Genomic DNA, 23,566 nt, shown 5'->3' with positions numbered 1-23,566 from the left:
CGTTAAATGAATATAATGGAGAATGGGAGAAAGAGAAGAGTATGAATGATCGATAGAAAAGATTTAGCAGTTAGACGTACAATATTGTATATCAATAGAAATGATCCAAACTATCATTTCAGCTAGCGTTTCGATATTTTCCTCTTTGTTAATTCACGATGGAAAGATGCACACAGATAATCAATTGTATCCGCAGAAAAATATATGATAATATATCTAATTTTTTTTTCCATTGAATTTTGTACCGTTTTGTAATGTTTGAATATTTACTTAGCAACGGTCTCTCATGATTCTAAATTTCACATTCTTGTATATAAGAATGGAATATTTCGTCTATGGAATGGATTATTTACCAAAACGTACGCGCGCGCACGCACGCGCGCATACACACACACACACACACACACACACACGCACGCACGCACACACGGAGTAAGGTTTATACATTACAAATAATAACTTTAACAACAAGAATTAGCTCTATGAACTGACTAATTTCGGTTTAGTTTATTAAATTGTTGGTGAAAGGCACGCAGGTTGGTTGATTCATTTATGTATGTAAAAACAAAGACGTAGAATATTTGACTCGGAAATTTCACACTTGATATACAATAAACTGCGCTAGGAAGTTCTGTTCAAATATCTTGTATTGCTATTTTCTTATATGCTGTTAAAATAATTAAAGTTTTTATTAAAAAAAAAAAAAAAAAGAAAAGAAACAAACAGTATTAATATATATGTATATATAAAGATATTATACGAGTATCTATAATACCATTTGTTTTCCTATGCTTTTCCTATGCCTAACAATAAAGTCTCTGCAGTGTTTGGCGTCGAGACTAAAGCTACTATTGATATTCAGTAGGCATATGATAAATATCAAATATTACGATAAATATATGATTAACATAATTATAATAGTAATTGACTAATTTTGGTTTCGCAAAGATGTATGTTCCTAATTTGCCTATTCATTTCCCGGACCTTCAAGCTTTCGAACGAACATACGATAACGAACGAATTGCCTTCTTCTTTCCAAAAGAACTCTCGATTTGATTCAATTTCGCAACGGATCCAAACTTTCCAACGAAAAGTCATCGGTATCGATCGACAGACCTCTACTAAAACCATCCTGCAACACCAATATGATAAAAATGAAAGATATTTAAATATATGCCAGTTTCACGTTAGTCACCAGTTATACCTTCATTTCGAGCAGCTTCTTATCTAAAAGACCAATCGCATTTTCTAATTCTTGTTGGCTAGGATTAGAAATCGCCGTTGTAGCTCCGAATTCGCCCATTTCAAATGGATCATTGAATTCATTTTTTGCGTTAACGGATGGTGTGGGATTGAAGGGAATACTACCAAATAAATCTTCTTTCAGCCCATTTTGACGTCTGGAATCCTTCGCTTTCGGTGGAGGGGCCACTAAATAAACGTAGAATATTAGCGTTTACAACGAGAATGATCGGATATTTCGTAATCGAAGAGATAAAATCCGAATCGAAATCCGAATCGATTTTTCAGCCAGCACCTGTGCAACACGATTTATTCGTAGTTGTGGGACGCTTATGTCAGCGCGGTCTTTGGCCCATTACAGTTCGGATGCTATCCGAAACTGTGATAAAAGAACGACGAGCCGCGAAATGACAGAGCGAAGGGACAAAGATGAAAAGGATGAGAGGCGAACGAAAAACAGATATGGCTTCCAACAACGTCCTTCCTTTCGCGTAATGAGGAATAATTAAACTAGACTGCAAGAAATACGAAGAAATTAACTTACATAATGGTGGAGGACTTGTGGTGCCATTGCTTTGTGAGAAAAAGTTGGAGTTGGAGGACACTTGACCATTTAGAAGATTGTTGTGACTGGATTGATGATTTGTCAAACCATTTGCTGTTGCAGTTTCGTATGCCCTCGGGTTGAAATCCTCCTCGAATTCGTCCATCAACAGCCCTTCCAATTTGGTACCAACCGACGGTGTTGGCGTAGGTTCGCTCCTTTTCATGGAAAACCATTAAATTAGCAGATATTCGTGGAATATTATAAAATACATTAATCTTACCATTTGTTCACGTTTATATAGATATTTCGACATACCCCATAAAGTTATCGTCGAACGTTTTCTCGAAACTCCTTGGAGGAACCGGAGGTGGTTGCTGCGATCCATTCGAGGTATTCCCATTACTGTCGTTTATATTACCAAGGGAAGATTTATTTGCCAATCCATTTACTTGCGTTGTTTCGTTCGTGGCGCCAGGCACGTGCAGAATATCCGGAAGATTGTGTTGCGACAAGTATGCTGACACATCAGCCTGGAAGAAAGTTCTCACGAAGCGTTACGACTTGTATTTTAAAATACAACGTAATACAGTATAAAATATGTTGTTTGCATATCGAAGATATTGTTTTTTTTAGAAATTGTGTTTTAACAAAGGCTAATCGTTGAAACCAACCGATCCTTTGATAGCAGCTATGTCCTGTAACCGCTGGCGATATACGTTATTCTCGTGTTCCAATCGTTTTATCTTTTGCTGCAGTACCATGCAGCGCCTTTGCGTTTCCAAATCTTTGCCCGATGTTTCTAAGAACCGCCTGTAGGCCAAGTCAAAGGCTTGGCCAATCGTCATCGTGATCTCTTCAGCTAATTTATCGCTAACGAAGACGAAGCACGTATGCCTCTCGGCGTCTTCCTCTTTTGCGATAAAGCTGAAGAACTTTTTCTCGCCTTTATCATCAGCACAGTACGATATTCTATGTAGTGGATATTGGTGCATAATTCGCTAAAAAAAGAAGCGGATCGTTAACTGGCGAGCTTTACACGACAACGATGCGATAGGAAATGTAAGAAATAGTGCGATACTTTTGCCGATGTTTTCGTTTTCGGTTCCTGAATTGCAACTCCGTCGATGCTTATGGTCAGTTCCACCTTGGGTGTTTTCGTCCCTTCGCTTTTCCTCAACTGTTGATTAAACTTGAGTTTACAAATAGCTTCTTTAACAACCTCGATGCCTTTAGGCTGATCCACTTCTGTGCTGCCCAGATACTGAAAAGTATAACAAGCAAATTACGACGGAAATAATTTATTTTGTAAACAAAGAAAGGAGAATCCTTGATAATCGAGCGTGCAAATGTTGCGTTATACGTTTCGCTTATATGTCTTTATCTCTTTGTCCGCTTACATTACGATAAACCATTATAAACCGATAAACGAAATATATCGTATACAGGATGACGTCGAGAACAAATGGTGAATTGCACGACAAACGGAGCAACCGTGCAATTAGTAATTTAAATTTATCTTTCGGTTTGAATCGTTAAAAAAGAATTCGTTGTAGCGTTGAAATCGTAAAGAGACAAAAAGGCTATATTTTACGAAGATCGCAATATACAGTTCGAGCGAGCTATACAGAGTAATGCTGTATACGCGGTGACGGCTCGTTCATTTCGCTCGAAAGAATAGCGAAACTTATTCGTCGGCGAAATTTCAAGGTACAACGGATTTTTCGTCACTTCCAACTTTGACCAGTTTTATTCTTAACGCGTGTGTATTCGTATCGCGACAAACATACACGCATGCACGTACAATATAGTTGCGCCGTGGCAAGTGGCGAAGAAAACACCGTATGGCAATTATGCAATTTTTAAACGCGATAAATAAATCGGACAAATGTTTGTCCTGTCCTGTCGGATATCATCGATTATTAAAAGATGAAGAACGACGGCATTGCCAGGTTACGACATCGACGATAGATAAAAACGTTTATTCGGCGCTTTACGTTCGCAGAAAATTGGGAACGATTCGGCGGATCTTGCTTCGCTTTCTTCTCCGTGGATCATTTGGAATTATTTCCTCGCATCTTCGTGCCGTGCGTTATCAGTTAAAAAATATCCGAGTTGGAGCAATTGGCGCAGATCGAACGGCCCAACTTTAGTCTCAGGAATTCTAGTCTATCCATTCTCCACGTTCGTTTGTACGTTCACGTATATTCGCCGTAATTTTCATCTCTACAACTTGCCACTGATCGTACAATCATGCGGGAGACACCGTTCCAAGTTCGATTAACGTTGCCGGAAAGCTTAAATACGCCGATGAATATCGAGCGAACGTTTATTTTTATTTGTGATTTGGAAATTTCGCAACAGAGCCGACCTCGCCGCCGCATTACTAAACTCGGTTATTACGACTTGCATGATATATCGTCGAAGCCTCCGTATATCATATACATGTAAACATAGAGTTTATAAAAGCTAAGCTTATCAGAGAGGTGAAAGGACGTTGTCTCTTTCTTTTTTCATTTCTTTTCTCTTCGAATTCTTAGGAAAAGCGGTAACTGCGTGGTTCTGCGAGTTCCACAGCGACGAAAGTAAACTGTACCTTGACTAAGTAGGCGATGTGGCCTTTTTGGAGCGCATCTGGTGGGTGTATCCAATTCCTATTCGTTCCTGCAAATAGAATTCACTGATCTTACGCACAACCGTACACGCTGCGTCGCACACGCCGCGATCATAAAGAAACCCGCTTACCATTCTTGCTGGTTTGATTTTTACTGTTGGCCGAGTTCTGCGCCCATTTCAATAACGTTGAGTTTCTCATATCGTCGGTTCTTTAATTTTCACCTATTCACCGATACCTGTAAGAAAAAAAAGGTTGAAGAATTATTTTTGACGCCACGCGTAACAAGGAAGAATTTCCTCTTTGTCCTGTCTTTATCGCGAACTTGATTCAGATTGTTTCTGTTAAGAACAGAAACAAGAAAGACTAAAACGCTTTTCACTATTGTTTCGATTATACGATCCAGCAGCGGTACATGGGTAAAATAATCAAGACCGATGCATCCTCTGTAACGATATATTCGGTTTATCGTTGGTCGAGCAAAGCATTTCCCGTCAGCCGCATTCTGCGAGCGCGTTCTGTCGCCAACTCGCTTCTCCCAGCGACCGTAGCAAATTTCGGTGGATACGATACCTAGGCCGAGAGAAACGATAAGGAGCAAATAGCTCTATCGACGGTACATCGTTCCTCGAATGGATTGGCAAACCGCGTAAAACCGGCTTAAGGCGCGGACGATTGTTCACCGTTGGAGCAGTCAGCCTTGGGCACGAAGGCTAAATCCTTTCGCGTTTCATCATCTCGCACATGACACACTATTCGCACTTTGCGACTACTCTACCGATTCAATTGGATCAAACGCGCGTCGGCGCGTTACTCGAACAACTCGAACAAGCCGCGAGAACTTTGGTTCGGTGTATCCTTATATATCTTATAGCGGTACGTATTATCAGCAGTAACCCGGATCGTTATCGGACGTCGCAGCCACGCCTCGATCGTTTCGTCGCGCAGCCACACTCCACTGCTGAAATTTCCAAAGGGTTGCTGCTTTCTTTTCTAACGCGCGGTCTGTTTCGATCGAACGAACGGCTAGTTTCGAAGCAACTCGAGCGGAATGAGGCTAACGAGAAAGAAGGAGAATTCCTCGGTGTGTTAACTGAAAAATGAGCGCAATCACGATCTCGCTTTTGTGCGCAGAGCGTGCCGGTTCGCGCCGGTATCCTGTACATTCTATTTGAGAAGCGTTTAAGCGTTGAAAGGTGGAGGTTCGGATTTAATGCACGACTTCCTATTCCTCCCACGTAGCCACAAAGAGGTCGAACCAAAGCGATTGCCCGGTCCGCGTGTATCGTGCGCCGCTTGTTGCCGTGGTTCGCTGTACGAGCCCTATATGAGCCGTATCGTACACCGGAATAGAAGCCGGGCAATGGTGCGCCTTTCCGTCGCTTGTCCTACACCTATACTCTGTACACTGTACAACACTCTGTGTTCCGTCTTCTTCCATGCTCTATGCTCTATGCTCTATACTCTATACTGTACGCTGTACGCCGCGTAGTCCCTTTCCGTCCGACTCGCACAACTACCTTCTTTGTCCTTCTCTGGAATCGCGTTCAACTTGCGCGCATTCGTCGTCCTACGCGTCACGCCGCGCCGGCTCTTGCAACTCATGAGAACTGGGTTCCGTCGTTCTCGGTGACACAATGCGTTACCGATTAACCGAGAAAGGAGCAACGTGAACGAATACGTTTCCAGTTAGACCCCCGGCCATCTACCAGTGACTCGACCAGTGTTTGCACAGTTTGCAAGAAAGCTTTGGTAATTACGGGGTTGTAACTCATATTTTTACACAACGTTTAAGCCGCGTATATTCTCATGATTCGGAAATTACGTGAAAATTCATAAGCGGAATCGACCGGTGCGAGTAGTAAACCGCCGGTGGACTTGGATCGCCGGTGCGTACAACACCTGTTGCGTGACAGCTTGCATCCAGCTCTACCCGGTGTTCCGTTTCAAACTCGACTCGTGCTCGATGAATCCGTCCGATGCGATGGAAGGACGAAAAAGATCGGAAGCAAGCGCGTGCCTCGTGCCTCGCGTTTCTTCCTTCGATCCTCCGATTCGTGTCCTTAACGTTAGCCGATAACGCGTCGAATATATAGAAAAGGAGAACACGAAACGCCAGGCTAAATCATAAATGCGAATAGAGGAATGCACGTGGCACCGCTAGCAAAGTGGCACCTCTTTACGAAGATCGTGCGGCGTGTACGAATCGATCGAGCAAGCGGCCTTTTCTCGATTCCACTCGAACCCCGTGTACCACCGCATGCACGCACCGTCGAGAAATGTATGCTAATAATACTACGCGATACGAAAGTCACAACCGTTCCGCCTGTACTCGGCAAAGTATCGCATTACGAGTCCACCCTAATCCCTTCTCTGTAACAGACGCCGCTCGGTCGAACCTCTTTTCCTTCTCCTCTTTTTTTCCTTCTTCGCGAGATTTTTAAAACGTTTAATTACCGACAAGTTCCCGTCGTGAATAACAAACAGCTAACGTTGGTGGTAGCTCGACACCGTCAACAACTTTCGCCAGCAATTTCGAACGAGCCGCGAACGAATCTGTCCCTTCGCCGGGGTCAGTTTTTCCTTTTGGTCGACGCTTGCCACCTTAATCTCGCACCAGACAATGTAATTACTCTATTAGACGACCGTTAGAACGTAGACGCGGTATGTACGTAGGAAGAGGTACGCGATAGAAGGTCGCAGTATCGGTCAAGCGTCAAAGTTGGAGAGGCTTGGACGGCCGAACGGACAGGTATCGGAGCTGGTATGGTTGCTGGCTCTTATTCTAAACCACTGCAAGGCAGTTATCGCTAAAGTTCCCCTCGTTCGCGGTGTTTACGCTATTTTTCGTTCTTTAAATTGCCACCGTTTCTCTCGTTATAATTCGGCATCAGCGTACATTATGCTCCCTACCATTTTAAATTCTAAAGGGAAAAATCTCCAATTCCGTGGAACGATTAATTGCCATCGTCGAGCAAGAACGGGAGGAAAGAGAGCGAAGAAAGAAAAGCAAAGAAAAGAAACGAAGTGAAAAGAAAAGAAAAAGAAAAAAGGGAAGGTTGCCGAAGCGACGAAAGAACATCGAGAGTATGAAAAGAAAGAAAGTAAGGGAGAAAGATAAAACGCGAAACCTTAAGCGACAGAGTCACATCCGTTAGCTAGCCGTGGCTCAATCTCTACTAAAAAGCATAAAATGTTGCTCGACGCTTTAATTCAGGATTTCGCTGTGTACGCCAAGACTATTACGAAACATTCGGTAATGCTATCGTCATTGTCGAGAAAAGAAAAAAGCTACGTTCCAGCAGAGGAAACAATTGCGTAGAATTTTCTAATCGCTTGCCAAGACACTGACACCGTTTAAAGTTAAACAACGCAGTCGATTACGAACCAACGCAACGTAGTTTTTCTCTGAACTAACCCCAGCCAACGTAGCTAGTATGCGTATGTTAATAGCGGATTGCATAACGTTCAAGGTGAGACTCTGTCACCGATACGTCAAATATGTTTTACCGTCCCCTGGCCACCATCCCTAGAATCAATCGATTAACCGCCGTTGTTAATCCTCGATCCTCGCCCCTTATTCGAACAGCGATTAAGCCCCCCCGCTGCTTATCGTCGAAACGTTCACGCGCAATCAGCAGTCGCACGAAACTTTCTAATTTAAAACGGACACGGAAGATTCGTCGAAAGTATTTTTGACCAACGTGTGAAATCGAACGCGAAATCGTTAGCGCGTGAAGCGAACTGCAGAGACTGGAGAGATAGAGATAGATGGATGAGAGAGAGAGAGAGAGAGAGAGAGAGAGAGAACGCAAGAAGGGGAAGAAGGAAGGAACGCGAAGAACTTACGAGCACCTTTCGCGAGTCATTACCCGAAGAATCTACGTGGCACCATCAATCTACGATTAACCATACATTCGACAGGGCCAACCGTAATTGCCACTATTTTTCCAGCGGATGCGGACGATTAGAGAATGCTTTCTCTCGCGCTTCTACCGACGTCGATCGTTTTCAGCTGATCCATTTAGGGGAAAAATCAACTTCGTTGATTAACGATCATCGCCCATTAACGATCGCGATCATCACCCACGTTCGATTTATCGGAAAAAAAAAAAAAAAAAAAAACACGTAGCCCGCGAACGATCTATCGGCATCGAACGAAACGACGCATCTTTCGTCGTTGTCTGCTTTCCAATGTCAATGCGGAAACTCATTGTCCCAGTTAAACCTGTTTCTTACATTTTCACTAAAAACTAGTAAACTGCTAAGAAATACGGTTATCCCAGGAAATCGATGATGCCTCTAACGTCGATCGACAACGATCGGGAAATGCAGTTTCATTCGCAACGTCGCGTCGTCCTCCGCCTCCCTTCGCTCTACGCCTGCCTCTAAATCTACTCTAAACGTATATCTTTTTTCTCCGTTCTGCAACGTTATTACGGTGGTCGCCACGCGAGTATCGTATCGCGAGTTCCTGGTCGAGCGGCACGCTCAAGAAAAAGAAAAGAGAAGATAGAAATTTAACGTCGTCTCGGCAACTGCAAATCATTGCGTAATGCGAACAATCGTTACGGTTACATTTCCAAGCGTGAACAAACTCTGGTTCGCCAGCCAGTTTCTTAACGGCATCGAGCAAACTCTTCGCCATCGAATGCTTCTTCCTCTCATAGTTACTCAACTATACCGACGAAAAAATTAACGAACGCGCCGCTCGACTTATTATCTTTCGATTCAATTCCAAGCCAAACGCAACTTGCCCTTTCGAACGCCGACCTCTGACATTAGTTTTCATATCAGGCCTTTTGTGCACCGATAATCGTAAATCTGCATACGCATAAATGATCGTCTACGTGTTTTTTAAATCCACTTATCCACAATTAAAGTTACCGATAACCTTTAGGTTACGGCATTTTTTAAAACCATTTCGCCGCCTCTAAATACTTGTACGACTGTGAAGATCGAGACTACGCGACCCAATTAATATTACGATTCGTCCAACGATCGATACAACGATATCGCGATCTCGATGAGAAAAATCTGTCGCGTCACCAACGTACATTCGTAGAAGCATCGCGACTTACAAGTTTCGCGTGTCATTATCGTCGAGAGCAGATCAATTACGAACAGACAACAAAGTAAATAGCGCAACGCCGATAGAAAGTAGAAGGTTTAAAGGTACTGGCCACTTCGCCTACAAAGAGCATAACGTAATCTTGGTCGTAAACTTTTCGAACGTTGCTATTCGAACGCAACGTTGGCCAATGAAAAGTGAAACCGCGAACGTGCTTCGTTTTTTCTCTTTCGTGCGAGAAGCATCGATGATTCCAACGAACGATTCGTTTCGATTTAGATGCATCAAGTCGCAAGGACGGCTGCGATCTACGCGGATAGGAACGCGCCCCGCACAAGCACGAGCGATCACTTTCGAATCGGCGACGATTTATACAGGCGAAGCCGAAGGGTGAGCCGAGATAGTTGCTTCAACACGTTGCGGTTAAATAAACAAGAGCGCAAAAGTGCTTCGAAGGATAGAGCAGATAGAAGAGATAAAAGAGATAGAAGAGAGTCAGCCAACTGCGAAACGTGTCCGAGCATGTAAAAGGATGCGGCTGTGAGTCCTTGCGGAACTTTGAAAACTTACCCTGCGCGTTCTTTTCACCACGTATGTACGTATCTACGTATGTATCTACGTATGTACGTACGTATGTATGTATGTATGTATGTATGTATGTATGTATGTGTATCCGGAGAAGCTAAACGAATCGCACGTAACACATGCCCACGATCGAGATCGATTCGCCAACGAGTTACGAGTTACGAGTTACGAGTTACAAGGAGCAGCGACGAACCCACGAGCAAATGGCAAGTATCGAGAAAGAAAGAAGGAAAAGGAAAAGACGAGAACCTCAATAAACGCGAATCGTTCGACGATTCATGACGAACTGATCGGCGCGCACGTTGATTAGCCGAATGAAACCGAACGACTCGAGCAAACAAGCCTGCAAGCGGCCAGCACTTCGGAGCTATCGGAGGGGGCCGAGCGCGAACGATCTCGACCGACTCTACTGGCGGAACCAGTCGTGGGAGTCGAATCGCTGCGGTGCTGCTACATTATTCGGTAGAATGAGAAGGCTCGATAGGTGGTGGTACCAGCCACGGTCGAGACCACGGTCCTTTGTCCTCATCCGCTACTTTCGTTCGAATTTACCACCGACTGCCATTACAGATATTCCGTGAAACGGTTCATCTTCCATCGTTCTTCTACTTCTATCTTATCCCTCTTCCACTTCTATCGTCGCTGTCGCGCAAACCGCTACTGAAATATAAACGAGCCTCGTTACAATATTGACAAAAGGATACGAGCGAAAAAATGACCAGATAACCGTTGGAATGATCGAACGAAACGACGGAAAGACTTTAATCATGGACGGAAGATACAAGGACATAGAGAGAAGCGCGATCGTCGATCGTCGATCGTAGACGATTCGATAGAATAAGAAGGGATAAGAGGATGGCGGTACCAGCCACGACCGAGACCATAGTCGTCTATCCTCTTCTGCTGCGAATCATCGAGGGGGAAGGACAGCCACTATACTTGTGCCACAACATCCATCTGTATCCCCCCGGCTGACGGAATTTTTTCCGTAATCGATCCCCATCCCGATTCATTTGATTTTCACGAGATCCACCGTAACACCGTATCGAATATCACCGATCGAGGCACGTTGCCGCACCGGCTCTTTCATTCTTCACCGAATAAAAACATCCGGATCGTCCACTTCCGAGGTTTCACGAAACCGAGAGAAGGAAGAAATTTAGGACGAATCTCTACGACAGTATTCGCTGGCGTATGTAACACGCGTCAGTTAATAAACTGCGTTAAGTGCGTTCCTCTTGGCTTCTTCGTAGCTAAAAGTACGAGAACCGCGAACGCAATAGCCTATGCGTGAGAAAATAACGCTGAATTACAGAATCGCCGACCGTACGAAATGAAAGTAGCTTCAAGAGTTTGGCGCAACAGCAACAAATATTTTCCATGCGAATGGCCCGCAAATGGATCTCACAACAAATGAATTTCCCTTTGCGAAATTCTTACGTATAATCAAGATGATTGCACGTTTCCCTCGGCATTGTAACTTTCCTTCGTTAAAACTGAAAATATATTTGAAACTTGAAGCAAAATCGACAGTCGGTGCTTAGAAAATTCAATAATCCAACGGTCTACGGTCTAGTAGTCCTCGATGTCTTATTTGCCGAGTCCCAATTAAATGCCAAATTGGCGGAATTCCGTTGTAACGTTGTAACGTAAAGAACAGCAAGATAAAGTATCGTTGAGAGAAAAATCCACTTATGCACGAGCCGTTAATGTTTTCCTACCGCACGAGTACTGGATAGACGTCATCGTGAAATTGATGTGAACGTGAACACGAAGCAAGTCGACAGGTTTTAAGTATGATTCAGCACCGATAACAGAGAACAGAAAACAGAGAACCGGTTTTTTTTCCATATGCATATCCCCTCGTTCGTTATATCATACAATCGTATAGCGAAGAGATGATCGCACAATTTTTGTTTTCATCGTCTGCCATCCACGAGTGTCATTTTTACGTAGCATTCTTCTCCGTAAACGCTCGACAAACACGTCTGCCCAATCTATTTATACCTAACATTCGCATCTTCACACGCACGTATTCATGTAGAGCAATTTTCTGCAACTCGACCATCTTCTTTTTGGAACTTTCTCGAGTTCCGGTTTCGCTACTGACCACCTCGGACAATACACGATTGCCAGCGAATTCGTCTTGGACGGTGGATACGCGCGAAAGCAGGGAAAGTATATCTCGATTCGCTATGCTTGACATACATATGCATTAGTGGCGACGCATAAACATTCCATGCGTATCGTTGATACCATGCCCGGCAAGTCCGGAAATTAATTACAAAAGGAGCTTTGGGTTTCTTGCATGCTACGCAGACAACATCCAGAATCGTAAACGAAGAATGTTAGCCCTAAACGATAAAACAAATCTCTCGATGCTAAAAAAGTAAATTTCCATTGTGATATTGGCAATTTAATATCGATCAAATGAACGCAAAAATTCTTTCAACGATGTACGCCCACCTGATAAAATACGGCAAATACAAAGCTATTAATCTATTATATGTATAATACAATACGCGTGTTTGCGGGCTTTTCATATTATATATAGAATACATGAATTTAACCGATAATCAACAACGATTACGCCCACCTCTGTAACAGCAAATATTCCTCTCTGCCTCCCCCTCACAAAATTCATTTCACAAAATTCCAATTTCTACGATGACAATTTTAATTCACCCATAAAATTGTTAACAAACTGTAGAAACGTTAGTCGGAAAAATTACCGAATACTCAACTATCCGTAGAATTGAAATGGCTGTGTTCCAGGCCCGCAATTCTCCATAGATTGTCACGGAAGAGGAAAGAATGGAATATAGAATAGATAGATAGAACAGATTCGTGACATATAATTTGCGCGTCAACGATATTTAAACGAAGGTTATCGGTAGAGAGACGAGCATTTCTGCGAGGACGGTTGTTCATACACGCATAGACCTATTAACTTAATTTACTTAATGTAAAAGATTACAACAAAGTATGGGCTCGTTTCCATGTTCAGAAATTGACAAAATCCCTGAAATTTCTTAGAGGTCGAACGTAGTTGCAACCTGTAGTAGAGTGGTATACGATTACAAATCCGTGTGCATCGGTGTGCGCAAAGAAGTCGAGAGGGCGATTAACGCGTTAACGGCCAAGCTGTAAATACGATTTCCGTGTTTGTAACGGGCGATGCGACGCTCCGATTCTGGATATCAGTACAGTGCAGTGCAGTGCAGCACGTTCCCCCTCCCCCCCCCCCTCCCCGCCCGAAAGAATAGCCTTTTTCGTATATTGTTTCGTTACGAGGCTTCCACTTACGAATGTGTACGCGAAAAACACGGTCATGGATTAATTACGCGTTCTATATAATACCCATATATCAGCGCGTAATCAGTTGGTTCCTTCGACCGTGATCTTGACCGTCAGCAGTCAACAGCTATTCTGTCCACCGTTTTTACTACGCTAACGCCGTGCCTCGTGACAGGTCGTAAACAGAGCTTTCAAACTCATTGTCGTACATGAGGGTTCCGAGCAAACTGTACATAGTATGTAATTCTCCGAATACGTTGATATTTTTATTACCTAAACAGTTCAAAGAAGAATTAACGAGTAACAAGCACAACAATCCGTAAAACATTAAACGATCGAATGTTCCACGAAATTCGTAGAAAGACACAAAGATTCTTATCGCAAAAGTTCCGTATTAACTAAAAGATCTGTATATATTTACGAGACATTGAAAGTTCACAAAACTCTTTATAGCCTTACACGATGGTATAGTATTAGCAGCCTTGTGTTGCATCCAAGAATCATTTCCGCGGTATCGTCATACGAGACACGTAGCTCGAGCTGCACTGTTCAAATGTACATAATTATTCAGCGACAAGACGCGTCTCGTGGGACACAATGTAATTAGAAACCTATGCGTATTAAATAAGACTATCACCGGATGAGCAACTACTAACGAGTTTCTCGCAAACAATTATTTGCCCACCGAACAAAGAATTGTCGAAAAACAGCATCACTTTGGTCTCCTTGGATAATAATAGCAGATGCGTTCCACGTCTTCGCGGATCGTCGAGTTATTATTGGAGCGTCATTTACATAGAAATAATGCACGTTTATTTGTACACAAGCGCGTAAGTACGTCAACATGACTCGTGGTTACGAGGAACATGGAGACAAAGGGAAACGAAAACGACAATGACAACGTCGTCGGTTCTCTTACCCTGTGCCCCGTGCCCACTTTCTCACAGTGCCGTAGCTAGTACGTAGTTTCGGAGGATGACAAAATTGCCCCGCTAGTAACTTTGTTTTGCATCGGATTGTCGTAAGATGCGTTGTTTATTAAAATTATCAACCGTGTCGCGAATAGAGGTTAAAACCTCGTGAGGCGTCAAACGTCTACTATCCAAGCTTCGAGCAAGAGTTTTCTCTTTCCTGAGAATGACATACGATTCTTCGTTTCGAAAGAAATAACGGTAAATTTTCAGCTGGAGAGAAACAGATAAAGAAACTTTCGTAATTTATTGTTTTATCTCTCTCCTGCGTACTTACCGAAGAAAAGATAGTTTGCCAAAAATGCAATCATCCACGATACGACAACTCGATTCACCTCGTAACCGCCGTTTTTCTCTCTCGTCTCTCGAGGAATTGTCATCGAGATCTTCCAAGTCGTGGCCGTAATTTTTTCGACCGATCGAAAGATAAGTGCGATTTCGTAAAACATGGTTAACAGAATTACGAAAAATACGGTAATCGCGCAGCTGAAAACCATCAACGTACGTGTACGCTTATAAATCCTTTTACGTAAGTGCGATTACATTAGTTACACGTTACCTGATTGCTGCTTTTGATCGACTATTATTTCTGGTCATAATTTCAGAATATCTGTATACGCATACACATTCGAAGAAGGATACTGTCTGCTCGTATCCAAACATAATCGACTCGCAAACACATTATTTAAGAAAAAAACAAACCTGTTCCTCTGTATATATACACGTATATGTTGCAACCAAATATTTCCAACTCCTTAATGCGAGAACGAAAAAAGAAGAGAAGAATCTCTTAGAGAGCAGAGTATTTAAAGAAAAAGAAATACGATGATAAAGGATAATGCTCCTCTGAAAGCAAGTCCTCCCGGACGACAGGTATGAGCCTCGTTCACTGGCTGATTCTACGAAACGTATGCGCCTCGAATCTTTCCTACTATGCACCGGGTGATCCCTTAACAATTAGTCGAGTTTCATCAATCTTCTCGCAACTGTCACGTTGGCGAGGAAATTATGGTCCCCTTCGGGTTAACCGCAAACTATCGACGTGTTGAAAAATTAACTATAAAATATTGGGAGCAAGATCGATCGAAAGCAGGAAAGCTGAATCGCGTTGAAGAGCGGTGATATTTCGAACGGATTGACAGTGGGCGTTCGTGTGATATGAAAAGTTATCTGCGCTCAGCAATATACATACGTGTATTTATTAAATGATAAGCACGACAAACGATCTCTCTCGGTGCAAGCAATGGAACCACTTCATCGAATCAGTTGCGACGAAAAGGGAACCCGCACGTACGTACCGTGCGTTTGTCGTGACATCAGATACATATTCGCCGTACGAATACGAAATAAGTTAACTGTGATACAGCTACCGTCAACGTGAAACCGACTGTATGCTGTAAGAGGTCTTTATGACGTTTCGTGGTATCCACAGGGCACCGTTTCTGTTGTGCCCTTGAGTTAATCCACGATTTATCCGTTCAAACCGTTTCCAATGTTTACGATATTGAATTATCTTCGAGTTCAGCAAATCGTAATCAACCTAAAACTTGTGAATTTAACAAATACAATTGAGTTTCGATAATATAATTCGTCAAGTTTGTTTGTTTCCCGGAGAAATAGCCGTCTGTGTTGCGTCTCTAACGTCGACGGAGTATGTAATGAAAAGCATCGGTTAAATTAAGATGCGCGGAATAACAATTACAACATAACATAAGGCAAAGGAGCGCGAATCGACGTAGTTTGAAATCTTAAACATCGTCGTGAGTCACGTGAAAAACAGAAAGCGCGAAAAGGAAAAATGTTTTCACCAGAAATATGCACGATCTATGATCACCTTTCTGTTAAAGGAACGTTGCATTTGCCAGCGTTGTCTAGATCACGAGCAGGCCTTTACATTTGTCTCTGTTCTTCATCTATCCTCGTCCATCTATCGCCTTTCGCTACTCCGCTCGTATTCGCTTATACCGCGTAAAAATGCCGAAATAGAAAGTCCCGTGTCTCTGGTTTAAAAACGTCTTTATCTGTTTCCTTCTTTCTTTTTCTTTTCGTAAATACCGGCGCGACGCGATGAGACAATTAAAAATAGGCCGATTCTTTTTAGACAGCGAGATCCCAGTTTAATTGAATGTTTTCACTCACCGACACCGATGAATTATTATGTGACTCGGCGATTGACGTTTCTACACTATCGTCCGCTTTCCCTGAACGCAATCCACCTGTTCCGACAACACAGAACCCACCAATGCGAATGAGAAAAAATCTGTTTGAGAGTTTGAGAGTTAGACGGGTCTGCCTGTCGAGTAGCTAGCTCCCTCTAGTAGCGAAACACATTCGTCGCACTGATGTACATATACGTATATGCATATGTGTACATATCAGCAGATATCAGCGATTCGTCGTCACCGTGGTCGCCATGTCCAATCACTTGGGTAGCCATGTTCGCCATTGTATAGCGGCATGTTTTGTATAGTCAAACACGGCCAAGCCAAACTAACTCTAACATTTTAAAAATAAATCAGACATAGAATACATGTTCTGCCTTAAAATATAATCCAAATCCTTTGTAGTTATTTTTACCAGCATATACTTTCCCATTACCTTCCCATTTCCTTGTATCGAAGAACAATTTTAAAGAGAATGATACCCTCGTTTTACGAGGCTTTTAAAACGTTTCTTCTATCATATGCTACATATATACTATCGGACAGTTAGTGTTGGAATTTTTTAAAAAACACCGTAATATCTTCATCGTACAGTTTTGTAAAACAACAGTAGATAATTTACAAGCGCCCTTGACCGTTTTAACATGGACGGTACTGTTAGTTGCTCTGACATTCAACATGGCCACCTGATATGTAGCAGACGATACAGGTGGTATGAAAAATTGTAAATAAAATTCAGTTTTACCTTTAATTATGAGTGGACGTGTGCAGAAAGAGAGTGCCGATGATTCCGATCGTATTGACGATGCAGTGGATCCTAGAGTACAGGTAAACCGATGCGTCTTTCTGGGAATAACTTATAGGCTTCAAAACCTAGATACATACTTATAATATTGACATTTCCACGTTGTCACAGTTAAAACGTTTAACTGCATCTAATATTTAGTAAAACTCGTACCTTAATCATCCAGATTATCGACACTTTTGTATTTATTACGGCAGATTTAACGCTTTCGTGAATATAAGTTTCCTTTATCAGAATCACCTATACCTTTCTCAATCATCCTCTCTGATTAACCACTTGCTATAGTTGCTTTATTAAATCAAGTCTATCGGTTAATCTGCAAGTTAGACAGCGTGTTTCAATGATACTATGTTACTACTTAGAACAATATTTTTGCATAATAATTCTTATGTAAGTTTCTGTATAAATGTCACACTTAATTTTTTCATAAACAATTTAACAATCATTTCAGATTGAGCTTGAAAGATTGAATACTGCTACTGACGATATCAACAAGCTTGAGGTTGACTTAGACGTAAGTATAAAATAAAATTACTCTTATAGGCTATATATTTCTTATACAAATAACTCTAACTTTTCATTGTATAATCAATTAAAATAACTATCTTTCTCCTTGGGAGATCAAATTAGTAGCAAGTTTTGAAACTGGTTGTGATTACATTTCATTGAGGTGATTGCTATGAAGGGTACGAGTAAATGGATAATGGCTTCAAAGATCGTCTTATAGTCATTTATAACGTGGTCTAAAGAAACGCTGTGTGACTTGAAACTTCATTCCTATTCAATTTATCAAAGTGAATTAAGGTGTACAAAAACACAAACTATGTTTCAGCCACTGATTATTCAATGAGCTTTTATTTCCAGGAAGCAAGAGCAACTTTTAGGGAATTACTTTGTGAATCTACGGTAAAAATTGATAGCTTAGCTAAGAAACTTGGCGCGTGCATTGAAAAATCTAGGCCATATTACGATGCCAGATTTAAAGCAAAAGAAGTAAGAATTATTTTCTATCGTAGTACATCCTATAACTGCTAATGTAATGCATACTTTAAGGCTTTACACGAAACACAAAAGGCTGCAATTAGATTTGAAAGAGCCAATAGTCAGCATGCAGCAGCCAAAGAGATGGTCTACTTAGCCGAAGAAGGATTAAGGACAGAGGGAAGATGTTTCGATCATGCTTGGCAGGTAATGTCCACTTTATCTGAGAAAAATTATTGACCCGAATTTTATGATGTTGTAAGTTAACGTTGTTACATTATTATATAGGAGATGTTAAATCATGCAACTGCCAGAGTTAATGAATCCGAGCATGAGAGAGCTTTGTCGGAAGCAGAACATAGACACACTACTGCTCTATATCATAAAGCAGAACACGAGGTTCAAAGATTGCAACGTGAACTAAAACGTGCAATTGCTAAATCTAGGTGTGTACCTGATGCACCTTCTTACAATTTAGCTAAATATTGAATGATTCTTTAGCTTACTTAATAATGCATGGAATGCATCGCATTTGGTCATTCAATATATACATATATATATATATATTTTTTTCTGTATTTATTTATTTATTTTTTTATTCATTTACTTATCTATTTAGTACAATTAATAAAAAATAATTTAATTAAAAAATTAAATAAAAAGAAATATTTAATAATTAATATTAATATTTAATATATTTAATATATGTATATGTATATATATATACATATTTTATATACATATTCTATATATATATATATATATATATATATATATATATATATATATATAGAATATATATATATATATATATATATATATAGAATCTAATGGTTCAATAATAATGTTTTCTTTTTCCATGACCCTTAACATTCTTGTTTACTTTCTTCCCATATGTATATTTAATGATTTATGTTTCTATTGTTTACTATCTTACGTTGATTTTATATAGATATTAGAATATTTATGTCTTTTGGTTTGTATTCATGTTGGCAGTATGGGTGCACGTCGCAGCTTGCTTCTGATAAACAGTATCGCCTACAGGCACAACTTGCTCATGTTGTAAGTAGGATAGACATTATTTTTTTATTTTTTTACACCATATTTATTTTATGTCTTTGCTATGAACAAACCCCATTCTGACGATTTTTTCTTTATCGTTTTCTTCTTCTAAATTACCAGCCTATTTATGCACGAATTATATTTTTATAAAATATTTCATAGATAAGCATTTTTGTACAAAAAGTTCCGCTTTATTCAAACATGCTTCACGTGAGATCTATTTTATTAGATATAACTCAAAGAAAATGTAATATAAAAGTACCAAGCTTCTCTTTAAAATACATGTTCTAAACTCTATTAATTATTAATTGATTTATCATATAGGCCATATTACGAAATGAAAGCGCATTTTAATCAAATGTTGGAGGAGCAAAAGTTAAGAGTAAGTGCGTTAGAAAGATCAGTGGGTGAAGCTAAAATGACTTACGCCGAAGCGCTGAGAAACCTAGAAAAAATCAGCGACGAAATCCATAGGGTATAATTGTTGACTAATTTTTGTCCGAGCTGTAACTTTTTGCACACTATAGTAATTTTCATTTCTTATTTACAGACTAGGAAGTATGATGGAGCAGATGATTTCGATAAATGTTCGAGAGATACCGTTGGCCAACCTTCTCTACAGCCCAATGCAGGAACTCCAACTGATTCTAGCGTTACTGGATCACCTGATAGTACAGATTATACTAGCGACGAATACTTGCGCCTTCCTGAGAAGATGAGCCCTAGTACACAATGTCCTGTGCCTACAAGAGTAATTATTCTTCATCATACCAATAAGATATGTCAAATGATTTTTATAAGTATATTAATGACTTTCATTGTATGTTTATCCAGATCGATAGAGAGCCTTCTTCCGAATATTTGGGCCTAAGTAACTTGAATGTTTCATCCACAGAGCCGCGGAAATATATCAAACGAGACCGTCCAAAAAGCATTGCAACAACTGATACGAAACATATCATAACACTAAATCAAACAAGTTCTTCAACCTCACGGTTGTCAGACTTGTCGAATATTCTTTCGCCGATAGAAAAACGAGTGAAAATACAAACACCGGTGGATTTAAAAAGCACTAATAACACTGTACAAAACGGGGAGGAATGGACAGAAATTAGTTTAAATAATTCTCCGGACGAAGTATATTACAATAACGAAGTATACTCGGACGAAGAAGATCAAATTCCTTATAAACCGCTACCAATGGACTTGACTCCAGAAAGTAACAACCCGCCCACCAATGGTGCAAATATTCAGTCGTTCAGTGAAGCAGCTAGTCGAAAGAAATTAGTAACCCAAAAGTCATTACCTGCTATGCCAAAAGGAAACGAAGTTAGTTTAAGCAGCGAAAAGAAAACGGAAGTAACAAGAAGTCCGTCAGTGAAAAGTAAAAGCAAACTCGATACTAGTTTAGCTAATTGGATAACCAGAAGTTCAGCTGGCAGTGAAGCTAGTGGAGGCAGTTCAGGTAAATACATTTGGCTATATATATATTTTTAGAAATATTATGTATTTGGGTTAAACTAAGTTAGCCAGCTTATATATATATATATATATATATATATATATATATATATATATATATGTGTGTTAATTGTCATAGCAAACTCAAGTAGAAGACAGTCCCTTGATATGTTATGGAGTGCCGGCACAGGAGAACGAGTGAAAGAATTCCTCAATCATGGAATGATGATGTTGAACATATCTAGCCTTACGGAACGACGTTTTAACGAACCAAAGATAGCAGAGAGAGACAAGGAGAGATCTGAAAAGTCTGAGAAAGTGGAAGGGAAGGGGAAGAAAGTTCCTAGTCCATTAGAAAAAACAATGACCTATCTTAATGCGGACGAGGAAACATCCGATAGCGAAAGCTTAGCAAGGTACGTAACCCATTCGTAAATACTTTATCGTATGAATTACTTTATCTTCATTAATTCCATTGTATAACAATTAGCGTGGAAATGTTAACGGAGGATCAGATTTCTTCGCTTATGATGGAACCCGACATGAATCAAGTATGTCAAGAAATTCTAGGAACACCTTTAGTTGAGGTGTGTCCGTTATTGCAACAACTGCAACAACAACAATAGCACTCCTTTTCTTGACGTTACTGATTTAATCGAGTTGAAAAAGACACAACCATAAAAAAATGTTCAAAATGGTAAAGAAACGAACTAGCTAAGGGATAGCTTTATTTATCGTTATATAAAATTAGCGTGCAATTTGTTCCTGCACTTTTATTACGCATATATACATATATATATATATATATTTATTATATATTCTATTATATATATTATATATATATAATATAATATAATATATAATAATATAATATAATATAATATATAATAGAAACAGAAGATTTCATTTGCGAGCATGGATCTTTTTCTTCCATTTCAGAGAGTCATGGCAACTCGAATCGCTTCATTACATTGTTATATACACCAGTTACATTTCACTTGAATTATACACAATTTGTATATATATGGCGCTCATAGAAATTTCAAATATCACATGCCAATAGTTAATTCTAATTATTGGTACACATATATCGTCATATTGAACTTATTTAGTTATAGTAATCAATAAAAGGAGCAATATCTAGCAAATCCTAGATGATCACGCGTTAAAAAGATTTTTTCGTTCATTTCGTTCATACTGTACGCGTTAAAATACCGGTATAGTAACTATAAAAGAAAAAAAGTGAGAATAAGGGAGGAAGAGAATTAACTATTCCATCGATTATCAAAGACCCACCGATTAGAAAATCCTTTGTCTCTCTGCGTTAAGAGTACAACTATATAAGCAATTCGTTTTTTATATCGTCAAGTATGCAAGTCGAAATGCCAGCCGAAACTTAAGATGTAATAACTATAGTCTTCTTTGAATTGCTAACTAGAATTATTTAGGTAAGATGACATGATTCTAAATAGAAAATTGGCAGCTTTGACAAGCGTGCTACGTTAACATACCAAGCTTTAATACATATAATAGTAATTAAACATGTTCATCTGCCAAGGCTCAGCAGGACATTTTCAATGAATCTTTACTCGACTCTGATAATAGATAATATTTATCACTAAGTACTTTGTAGCTGTCAGAATATGTACGTAAATAGTAATTAATGTATTTGAGTTATTATCACACATGGATTTAGGCAATCTGACTCTGAAGAATCAGTTTCAATGCCAATCACTTAACTACTAAATATCCAATTACAATTTAAAGAGAACATTTCAGCGATGACTCGAGACTAATTCCTACTATTTTAATTATCGTGAAGTAAGATTATACCTAGGATATTTGGATATCGATATTTTTAGAAGGAGTTGGATTGCCTAATTACGTTGAAGAGTAATCCATGAAAGGTGCATGCGATATGCCACTTACAAAGAGTGATACATACATATGTATATATATATATGCAGATATCGTTTATTTTTAATTCGCAATTTTCTGTGTAAACAGTGCGTGGTAATATATTAAATAAGACTAAAACAAAGTTTTCTATGAACAAGTAAAGTAGGTCAAACAAACAAATGGCCTTTTCATCACGTATAGAAAACTATACCAAAGATAAGTGAAATACGGTTTAATGCGAGCAGGAAAGTGCAATAAAACGATATTTATTCAATCAGGTTATTTGTTTTTTCACTCCGTAAAGTTTAAAAATGAAAATATGATAATCTCATACCGATTTACAACTGTTGCTCTTTTTTATCGTAAGATTTTATAATTTATGTGTGTATATACATGTATATATATACACACACACCCACACCCACACACACATATACACACACACATACATACACACACACATATATATATATACATATATGTGTGCGTATGTATGTATGTACGTATGCATGTATGTACATAGGTTGTACAAAAAGTGAAAGAACGAAGAAAGATATTTTTTTAAAATGATGATTTTTTAAATTTTTTATTTATAAAATTTGATAAGCAATCTTTTCAACTGTTTTAGTTGTCTATATATAAAAAGAAGAAAAAAAGAAAAACAAGATAGAAGAAACATTAAATTTTCAATCACTGTTGCATTGTGAATATACTAGTCATGATTACATAATTTTGTATAAATCAGATTATCGAACAAGTTGTGGGAAATTCTTCAATTACATATTATGAATAAACTATATTGTAATTCGAAACCATTGTTTTCGAAATTTGACATAATCGTATTGTTATCTTCGATGCGAGTCGATAACGAC

At 39.7% G+C, this 23,566-nt stretch overlaps 2 protein-coding genes across 4 annotated transcripts; one reads left to right on the top strand and one right to left on the bottom strand.

The window, feature by feature from the left end:
• Positions 1-474: 474 nt before the first annotated feature.
• On the bottom strand, positions 475-16,616 carry LOC117207295 (PTB domain-containing engulfment adapter protein 1-like). Of its 2 annotated transcripts, none has more exons than XM_033447347.1 (9): positions 16,464-16,616; positions 4,532-4,638; positions 4,383-4,450; positions 2,868-3,050; positions 2,461-2,787; positions 2,105-2,319; positions 1,787-2,004; positions 1,205-1,431; positions 475-1,132 (listed from the first exon to the last, which is right to left on the bottom strand). In XM_033447347.1, the coding sequence occupies exons 2-9, from the start codon at positions 4,599-4,601 to the stop codon at positions 1,058-1,060; spliced, it is 1,383 nt and encodes a 460-aa protein (XP_033303238.1). In that variant the 5' UTR covers positions 4,602-4,638; positions 16,464-16,616; the 3' UTR covers positions 475-1,057. The 2 variants fall into 2 exon arrangements, with proteins under 2 accessions (XP_033303238.1, XP_033303249.1); XM_033447358.1 differs by lacking the exon at positions 16,464-16,616 and adding an exon at positions 10,042-10,396.
• A 429-nt stretch (positions 16,617-17,045) lies between these two features.
• Positions 17,046-21,606, top strand: LOC117207268. Of its 2 annotated transcripts, XM_033447308.1 has the most exons (11): positions 17,046-17,314; positions 17,743-17,805; positions 18,156-18,284; positions 18,345-18,479; positions 18,561-18,718; positions 19,269-19,334; positions 19,659-19,809; positions 19,885-20,085; positions 20,169-20,799; positions 20,935-21,211; positions 21,286-21,606. In XM_033447308.1, exons 1-11 carry the CDS (start codon positions 17,240-17,242, stop codon positions 21,419-21,421), a joined length of 2,022 nt encoding a protein of 673 aa, XP_033303199.1. In that variant the 5' UTR covers positions 17,046-17,239; the 3' UTR covers positions 21,422-21,606. The 2 variants fall into 2 exon arrangements, with proteins under 2 accessions (XP_033303199.1, XP_033303207.1); XM_033447316.1 differs by lacking the exon at positions 19,269-19,334 and having other exon boundaries at positions 17,047-17,314.
• Positions 21,607-23,566: the final 1,960 nt, after the last annotated feature.

This window comes from Bombus bifarius, unplaced genomic scaffold, assembly GCF_011952205.1.
Source record: "Bombus bifarius isolate JDL3187 unplaced genomic scaffold, Bbif_JDL3187 scf7180000007966, whole genome shotgun sequence".
Taxonomy (NCBI): Eukaryota; Metazoa; Arthropoda; class Insecta; order Hymenoptera; family Apidae; genus Bombus; species Bombus bifarius.
The sequence above is the reverse complement of the archived record's forward strand: the minus strand, read 5'-3'. Positions and strand labels throughout refer to the sequence as shown.